Source organism: Cavia porcellus, unplaced genomic scaffold, assembly GCF_034190915.1.
Source record: "Cavia porcellus strain 051 isolate PalLab524CR breed Dunkin Hartley unplaced genomic scaffold, mCavPor4.1 scaffold_24, whole genome shotgun sequence".
Lineage (NCBI taxonomy): Eukaryota > Metazoa > Chordata > Mammalia > Rodentia > Caviidae > Cavia > Cavia porcellus.
The window spans coordinates 35,524,688-35,534,102 of NW_026947507.1; the positions used below are offsets into that span (position 1 = coordinate 35,524,688).

Below are 9,415 nucleotides of genomic sequence, written 5' to 3' on the forward strand. Positions count from 1 at the left end.
ATTATGGCCATCAGATGGGCTGCATTTAATAATTATTTACAAGTTTCTTTTTAGAGTAGATAAAATAATGAACACTCTTTGGGAAAAAACAAAGAGACAGGTGTAGGCACAAGTAAAGAATGAAGGCAGAATGGTGCTGAAAATATATTAACTTAATTAAAAGGAAAGTTAGAGTAAATCCCTAAAAGGAAACTACAATAATCATTGTTAGGAAGTTATCCCTAAAATGTCAAACATAGATGCCTGATTTAAGTCTTTTCTCATTTTGAATCTTTTGTGGGGGGAAATGCTGTAAAATTTCATAAACATTGCAAGAAGGAAATTGATGTAAATGTAGTGTAAGACAAAATGTAGTTAAATATAGTGTAAGTCAAAAATGTTAAGTAATGTCCAGGCACAGGGGCACAAGGTACCACATACCTATGATCCCTGTACTTGGGAGATTGAGGCAGGAAGAAAGCCATGAGTTCGAGGCCAGCCTGGGCTACATAGTGAGTTCAAGGTCAGCCTGAACTACATAGTAAGACCCTGTCTCAAAAGAAAAAAAAGAAAAGAACTAGAGTTGATTATAGCATTATATGAAAACTATTCTTTTTGGGGAAGGGAGTGTTGGGAAATGAACTCAGGACCTTCCCACTGAGCTACATCTCTAGTCTTTTTTCTTTGTATTTTAAGACAGGGTCTTGCTAAATCGTTAAACTGTTCAGGCTGGACTGGAATTTGCAATTCTCCTGCCTTAGAGTCTCAGAGTGTTGGGATTATAAGAATGTGCCACCACACACGGCTAAAATAATTTTAAAAAATCAAAATGCAAAAAGTAGAATAATTTTAATACACATACTTAAAAAGTTAATGGGATAATAATGGCTGATTTTAATTTTCATTTTAAAATGTTTTCACGCAGAGCAGGATGGTGTAAGCTGTAATCCCAGCACTTGGGAGGCTGAGGCAGGAGGATCACTATGAGTTCAAGGCCAGCCTGAACTACATAATGAGACATTGTCTCAAAACACAAACAAACAAACAAAAAAATCAAACACTTCTAAAGTTTCTATGATAAATATTTCTGTAAGAAGACAAAAAAAAATAGAAGCTACTAAAAGGCTGGTAGATGTCAAAACTCAGTGAATGAAATCAAAGCAATTTCATCTAGTACTCTGTTCAGAAGCTAACTCCACTGGGTATATCTCTAATAAGATACAAAAGGATTTTGGTTTGCTTTGCATGTTGTAAAACCAATATGAAGAAAATCAATTTTAATAGATGTGGTTGGAAAGCAACATAATATTAACAAAGTTAAACTGAAAAAAAGCTTTAAATTTAAAAGCAAATGCTTGAAAGAATGTGGCTCTTTCTCTCTATATATATATATCCTTATTACTAAATTCTTATTCGTATTCATCTATAGTAGTGATGCACTGTAGCACAACTTTTTGTGGCTTTTCTTTTCTTTGAGACAATATCTTGCTATGCAGTCCAGGTCAGCCTTAAACTCACAATTCTCTTGCCCCATCCTGCCATATGCTGGGATAACAGGTATGCACCACTATACCTGGCTGCACAATACTTTCGTTTTTGTAACAGGGATTCAACTCACGACCTCATTGCTTGCCAGGCAGGCACTTAACACTGCTGAGCTAAATCCACCCCACTTCGCACAACACTTTTTGAATGCAGTTTGGCAATACCTGAAGAATCATAAAATGTACCTATTCAAGATGGTATTCCCATGGTGGAAAAGTTTGTCAGTTTCTTATAAAACTAAGTAAGTGACAACCTTAGGAATTCCAAGAACTGCACTCTAGGCAATTATTCTGAGAAATGAAAACTTGTATTTACACAAAAATGTGTACATGTTTGTTCACAGCAAGTTTACACACAATAGCTCCAAAGTGGAGACAACCTAGATGTCTCTCAAAGGAAGAATAGCTAAACCAATCATGGATACGCAGCAATAAAAAGGAATTATTGATACGTACAACTTGCATAAATTCCAAAGAATTATGCCAAGATCCTAACAGATTCCATTGCAGGAACACTTTTGAAGTAACAAAATTATAGAAATTGGAACAGATTTGCTGTGGCAGGAGCAGGGCTGAAGTAGGTGTGGACCTAAATGGGCAACTATAGGGATCCTCATGGTGATGAAAATGTCTTGACTGTAAAAATGTCAATATTCTGGTTGTGATGTAGTATAGTTTTGCATGATGTTATTTACTATTGAGCAAACATGAACTTGGGCTCTCTCTGCATTATATAAGAATTACAAATACAATGATTTCAAAATAAATTTATTTTTTAAAAATTCCCCTCAATTTTTGGTCAGCTACTTCTAGGTCTGGAAATCTATCCTAGGGATATAAATCATAAGAAAAAAAAGCTGAATATACTAGATGTTCACCACAGTGTTACTTACAACAGAGAAAAGAAATGGTCTAAATGTCCAAACAGGGAAAGAGGTTATATCATGACAGCTGAGAATTAGTTGATGCAACAATAAACTGTTCTTTGAAAAAAGAGGATACAAAATTGTGGCACAATATGACAGCTCCAGTAAGAGGACTAGGTATATCATGAAACTTTTAAAGCAGTACTCTGTGAAATTCTAGCAGAAATGGTTTCCTTCCAGCAAACTCTATGTGATGTTCCATGATTTTTAAGAGGCTTAGGGTGGGAAGGAATAACATCAAAAGACAGCTGCAAACATCAGCATCCAATAAAGTTCTTTCAATTTGTCCCTCCAGCAGTTGCGCAAATTTCGTTTTCAGATTCCTTCCAGGCTTTGACCAGTGATGCACACTGGGGGCCCCCCAAGAACAGAGCCCAGAGTGGCTGCGATTAGGCACTGGTCACCCCTACAGTCCCACCTCAAGACCCCATCAGAAACCCAGGAAAGTGGGATGAGGCTGCTGCCCAGAGGTAATGACCACTCCAAGGTTACGACGGAGAGCCTAGCGGGTTCGGGCTGGTCCTGGACTCTCCAACTCTGACTGCGGTTGCGTTCTCTGCCCCACGCCACTCGCCCCATCCAGATCCACGACCCCACTGCTCCCAAAGGCTCCACAGCAGCGACTCCCACATTGCAGGGTGTCGACTGCCATGGGCTAGGCTTCAAGCTCAGTTTCCTGGGAGGAGGAAACTGAGCTTGAAGCCTAGCCCATGGCAAAGACCCTCCTCCATCTCACCTTTTTTCGCCCTCTCAACCCAGCTTTTCCCGACTCCGGGAAGAACCGGGAAGAGAAGGCGGAGGGCAGCGAAGCGCCGCCTAATAAATACCATGGCCCGGTCCCGCCCTAAAACGTCACTTCCGCCCGGCGGAAACATGGCGACGCCCAGGCCGTGCCACGCAGACTTCCGCCCCGCGCGGAGATTGAGGGCTGGTGGAGGGTCGCTCCGCAGGTGAAGTCGTGACGAGCGGTGTGGAGCTTCAGCCCACTTGCATCCAGCCTCGAGCCCGACAGGGGGTGTTTGGAGAGAGGGTGGGTGGCAAGCGAGAGGCTCCAGCTGGGGTGCTGGGGCAGCCTTGCCACGTGGGAGGGGAGGGGCCGAAGCGCGGCGGGAGCAACGCACTGCCGGGGTGGGGGGGCGAGAGCCACGTGGGTGGGGTTCCTCCCCGAGCCCGCTCGTCGGTCCCTTGGGGTGACTTGGTTGTCGTTCTCTCGCAGGCGACATGTCGGAAGGAAACGCCGCTGGTGAGCCCAGCACTCCAGGAGGGACGCGACCCGTCCTGCCTGGGTCCCGGGGACTTATCGGGCGGCGACCCGCACCCGCTCTCCCACCAGGCCGCCTTCCCTCCATGCGCTCCAGGGACCTCACCCTCGGGGGAGTCAAGAAGGTACCTGATAGCGCGTTTCTAGACAGCGTCAACTCCCTCAAACACCAGACCCTTCGGATGCAGCTCCTGTTCTTGCAGGGCCTACTGTATGCCTCTTAAACTTTGTCCTCAGACTCACACCTACCCCTCTTCAGATTTTAGGGAACCTAGTCTATTTTCAAGTGTAGATACAGGATACAGTGTGTTCAGGTATTTCTGAGAGATAGCTGAAGGGCAGTGATCTAATTAGCCCAAGACTTTCAAAAGCAACTCAAGCAGTGCTTATTTGTTTTGTTTTGTTTGTTTTTTCGTGGAGGGGTTAGGGTTTGCCACAGGGCCTGGATTTGTAATCTAGGCAGCCCTCAAACACTGCAGCGAAGTACCTCCCAAGTTTGACGTTACAGGCATAGGCCATCATGCAAGCCTTACTTGTTTTTATTGAGTGTTTTGGATGTTTTAAAATGCTATGGGATCAGGCAGATTTAAACTTTACTTGTGGTTTTGAGGGTTCAGAATTCCCGGATGAGAGTTTTGAGGGTTCAGAATTCACCTTTGATACAGTGTATGATGAGTCCTAGGCATAGCATTAGAGGGTCTGTGTCCTATCCCATTAGGGAAGGTAGAATGACAGACATGTAAAGTGGCCAGCTTTTTAAAGAATTCACTTAGCCTTGGAAAATTCTGCTTACAGTCTGTTTTCCATTAGTGAGTACTGCCTAATCTCATGTGTCTTCCCAACTTAAACCTGCCTGCTAGAGCTTTCCCTGAGATACTCACTGGCCAGTCTCCAGAGCCTTGTGAAGACAGGGGGTGAGATTAGCTCCTTTGCTTTGGAATCTGGGAGTTTCTCCTGTCAAGAGGCATAAGCTAGGTTGCTAGTTAAAATGGTTTGGATTTCCCTTTGGTAACTCCCCTGCCTCCATGGCATGACAGTCCTTGGTCCTCAGGCACCTAACTTGTGTCTATAAAAACCAACAGCAGTGTGAAATGTACAGAGGAGAGCTGTGGTGATGTCCATTTGGAGTTTTAATTTTCCTCAGTACTTTGGGAGCAGGACTTAGCAAATCAATGACTCCTGTATTTTACTTTCAGAAAACCTTCACCCCAAATATCATCAGTCGGAAGATCAAGGAAGAGTAAGTAGCTACGTCTGATGAAAACTTACCCCTTATTTACTGAATTTGGGAGTTTGGGGAAGTAACTGGTTGTGTGGCTTAGAAATTCAAATTTGTGTCTCTAGTTCTTTTTACTAGTGGATTTTGGCCCTGACTCACAGGTGATTGTAATGTGCAAGCTTTAAAAAAAAAACTAATGCTTGAGGATCCATGCATTAGTCAATATTCTGTTACTGTAATGAATACATGTGCTAATCAATTTATTAAAGAGAAAAGGTTTGTTTTGAGTCATAGTTTTGGTCCATGATTGGTTGACTTTGCTGCTTTTGAGATTGTAGCAAAGTAGCACATCATAACATAATGTATGTGGTAGAGTGAAGCCCCTCCTCTCCTGGACTAGATGCCAAAGAAGGCTCCACTCTCCCCTTCAAAGGCACACCCCATGACTGGAAGACCTTCAGGGTTCCACCTCAGAGTTTTTATCATCTCTCAGTAATGCAAGCTGGAGACTTAAGGTTTTAACATGTATGGGCCTTTGGGAGATGCTTAAGATCCAAACTGAGCAGTCCATCTTTTTTTTTTTTTTTTGTACCTGGGATCGAACTTACGACCTTGCACTTGCCAGGCAGGAGCTTATGCCACTGAGCTAAATCCCTGGTATAGAAGTCCGTCTTTAGAAACTTGTGTAACACTGATTTCACAGTGTAAAGTGTTGGCTCAGGGTGGCGAGCCACTAATTTAAATAAAGATGGATTTTGCTTTCGCTTATATTCCTGTCTTCCTGCTTTGAGGCAATAAAAAAACAAATCCAGTTTTGAAGAAGATGGTAAAGTAAAGCAAACTAAAGGGCACTTACCTGTCAAGGAAGTGAGAACAGTGCCAAACTTAGGATTGACTTCACTCTGCATAGATTTCTTACTGGCTTATAAACTCTGCGTAGTAGGGGAGAGAGTAGGGCCAGTTTTCTGAATCACGGGGAGTGAGTGGATTCCTTTCATTCATTTTCTTTTCCAGGCCTAAGGAAGAAGTAACCGTGAAGAAGGAGAAACGTGAGCGGGATAGAGACCGCCAGCGGGAGGCCCATGGACGAGGTCGGGGCCGTCCCGAAGTGATCCAGTCCCACTCAATTTTTGAGCAGGGCCCTGCGGAAATGATGAAGAAAAAAGGTATAAGCAAAGGATCCCCAGTGGGTTCCAGTTCAGCCAGCCTGAGAGGATAAGAGCGACGAAATTGCCCCACTCCCAGTATAGTTGCCCCCGTTGCTCTCTTCCTTGTTTATCTTTAGTAAACAGAATGATTTTCCACAGGGAACTGGGATAAGACGGTAGATATGTCGGACATTGGACCCTCTCATATCATCAACATCAAAAAGGAGAAGAGGGAGACGGATGAAGAAACCAAGCAGATCCTGCGCATGCTGGAGAAGGATGACGTAGGTGCTGGGAGCTGGGGGAGCTTTCTTGTGGCTACCCAAGAGAGGGTCAAGGCGAGCTCCTTGGGGTCCTGGAATCTGGGGAGCAGCTGGAACCTTTGGCTAGAAGAGGACTGAGGTGGGCTGATCAGGTACTTGTGCGGGTAGGCTGTGTGACCACAACTGTTCTCTGGCAGTTCATCGATGACCCTGGACTGAGGAATGACACAAGAAACATGCCTGTACAGCTGCCACTGGCTCACTCAGGGTGGCTTTTTAAGGAAGAGAATGAAGAGCCCGATGTTAAGCCCTGGCTTGCTGGTCCCAAGGAGGAGGACATGGAGGTGGATGTACCTGCTGTGAAAGGTGTTTTGTGTTAACTTTTCTTCCTTTCCATGGCTGCCCCAGGGAACCCTCAGCGTGAGCCTCTGAGCTGGCCACTCATGAGTAGATCCTCTCCTGTTCCAGCTGAAATATTGGAGCTAAACAAAGACATATGCCCCCCTTCATCCCCCCAAAACATTCATGTAATAACATGATTTTGCAGACCCTGCCTCAGATGTCCTTCCCACCCCAGTAGTACTGAGGGTTGAACCCAAGGCTTTTGCACTAAACTGCATCCCCATTCCTTTTTATTTTGAGATAGTCTTGCAAAGTTGCTAATTTGCCCGAGCTGGGCTTGAACTTGGGATCCTCCTGTCTCAGCCTCTGAGGATGCTGGGGTTATACACGTGTATAATCCAAATTGCCCAGCTAAATATGTCATTTTAAAAGAGTCCTGTGCCACTGGAATGTGCTGTCTCTTGCCTCTCTCTGGCTTCCTAACTAAATAACAGGAATAAATTGGGGTGAAGAGATGGCACAGAGGATGACTACTTGATGTCTCTTTTGTTTCACTGGAGCAGTGAAAGAGGAGCCTCGAGATGAAGAGGAGGAGGTCAAGACGAAGGCTCCTCCCAAGGCAGCTAGGAAGACCCCAGGCCTCCCAAAGGACATGTCTGTGGCAGAGCTGCTCCGGGAGCTGAGCCTCACCAAGGATGAGGAGCTGCTGTTCCTCCAGCTGCCGGACACCCTCCCCGGTCAGCCACCCACTCAGGATATCAAGCCTGTCAAGACAGAGGTGCAAGGCGAGGATGGACAGATGGTAGTCATAAAGCAGGAAAAAGACCGGGTATGTCGAGGAGCAAGTTCTGGGAAGATTTGGGGCAGGGCGCTTGGGAACAGAAGCTGACCTGTAGGGGGCTGGGGGTGAACTGCCCAAGCCAAGACGAGAATAATGGGTACTTGTTCTTAGCACTAGAATGAGTGAGTCTTGGGCCTTGCACTTCCAGGTCCAGCTGTGTGTTTGTATGTGTGTGTTTGCTTTGTGAAGCTCGTGTACCATCACTCAGCTTCAGCAGCTATGTATATTTTGTCTCTGGGCTCAGTCCAACCTTTCTCTCAGAAGCAGAGTGGGCTTCATTCATGAAAAGTGGAAGAACTTAACTCCCCACACAGTTTCCATCCCCTGATTTTCCCCCCAGGAAGCCAGGTTGGCAGAGAACTCTTGTACCTTAGCTGACCTGACTGAGGGCCAAGTTGGCAAGCTGCTCATCCGCAAGTCAGGGAAGGTACAGCTCCTCCTGGGCAAGGTGACTCTGGACGTGACCATGGGAACCACTTGTTCCTTCCTGCAGGTGCAAGCTGGGGGCCGGGGAGAGGCTGTGGGCGGGGCTGGGAAGGGGCCAGTGCTAAGGAAGGTTGAGCAGTTCCTGGGCACATCACATGAGTCCCAGGACTAAGGCCGGACATGGTACTGTGGTTGTCATTGCTGTCCCTTGTCCTTCGGCAGGAGCTGGTGTCTGTGGGCCTTGGAGACAGTAGGACAGGAGACATGACAGTCCTGGGACACGTGAAGCACAAACTTGTCTGTTCGCCTGATTTTGAATCCCTCTTGGATCACAAACACCGGTAAAATGAACAGATGGAGGAGGATGGCGACTGTGCCCACGGCTGCCACCTGCTCCAGACGTTTTGTTCTCGAATCCATGTGACCCAGAAGGGGCCTGTGGAGCCCACCCACTCCAGCCTTCAGCTGCTGTCATCTCAGTTTCCCCCACACAGCTCCCTCCCATGGCAGCTGTGAACTGCACAATGACCTTCCTGCGGACGGATACAGATGGCACATCCTTGCTCCTGGGGACCTGTCCCTGCTATTTATTTTTATATTTATGTCTTAATCTCCTCAGTTAACTGCGTCCTCCCAAGGTAGGTTTCATAGGCCCCTTATCTTGGGGTGCTCAGGCTGCAGAGGTGGGAACAGTGTGGCTTCTGTCCTTCCCAGAGGCGGACAGGAGAGAGCAGTGTGGAGTCTGAGACCTAAGCACTCAGCCCCAGATCATGAGTTCCTCATTCTGGGCCCTTGGACAAACTATGTGACCTTTCTGAGCCTCATATTCCTCATCCAACAGCAATGGGGATAATACCTACCTCACGGAGTTGGTGTAAGGATCAGGTGGACTATTGTGGATGAAAACTTGCACAGGCCAGACTTATACCTATAGGCTCTCAATAAACTGTGGTTTTCTCTCTCCTTTGCCTGTCTGTTTTTGAACCAAAGACTCTTTAAGGAGTCTCAGAAGAAATGCCTAGAAGCCAGGCATGGTGGTGCATGCCTGTAATCTGAACACCCTCGGAGCCTGAGGCAGGAGGATCGCAAATTCAAGACCAGCGTGGACAGTTTAGCAACTTTAGAGACCCTGTCTCAAAAGAGAAGGGCTGGGGATGTAGCTCAACATGAAAGTCCTGAGTTTAATCCCCCTTGCTACCCAACAACAAAGAAATGACACCAGCTTCCCCCATTTCCCCTTTGGTCCTTTGTTCTTACTGCGTGTCCCATCCAGGGACCTGAGCACCTGAGCCTGGTGCTTCCTGTGCATGTTACTGGCCATAGATTCTGTTGGAAGAAATCAGAGAACCCCACCTGTCACCTGTGAAAGCCTCTGGGCGATGTGGCCAGGATTCATCTCTTTGTACCTACGCCTGGCAGCAAGTAGCCAGTACTCTTCTGGCTTCTGTTAAAATACTTACTGAAGG

At 46.3% G+C, this 9,415-nt stretch overlaps 1 protein-coding gene across 5 annotated transcripts; it reads left to right on the plus strand.

The window, feature by feature from the left end:
• The first annotated feature begins 3,304 nt into the window (after positions 1–3,304).
• Polr3d (RNA polymerase III subunit D) lies at positions 3,305–8,912 on the plus strand. Of its 5 annotated transcripts, none has more exons than XM_005008108.4 (9): positions 3,305–3,399; positions 3,666–3,835; positions 4,907–4,950; positions 5,944–6,095; positions 6,237–6,361; positions 6,538–6,706; positions 7,243–7,511; positions 7,864–8,016; positions 8,172–8,912. In XM_005008108.4, the coding sequence occupies exons 2-9, from the start codon at positions 3,671–3,673 to the stop codon at positions 8,292–8,294; spliced, it is 1,200 nt and encodes a 399-aa protein (XP_005008165.1). In that variant the 5' UTR covers positions 3,305–3,399; positions 3,666–3,670; the 3' UTR covers positions 8,295–8,912. The 5 variants fall into 5 exon arrangements, with proteins under 5 accessions (XP_005008165.1, XP_005008164.1, XP_012999123.1 ...); XM_005008107.4 differs by having other exon boundaries at positions 3,311–3,479; XM_013143669.3 differs by having other exon boundaries at positions 3,319–3,479; positions 7,864–7,950.
• Positions 8,913–9,415: the final 503 nt, after the last annotated feature.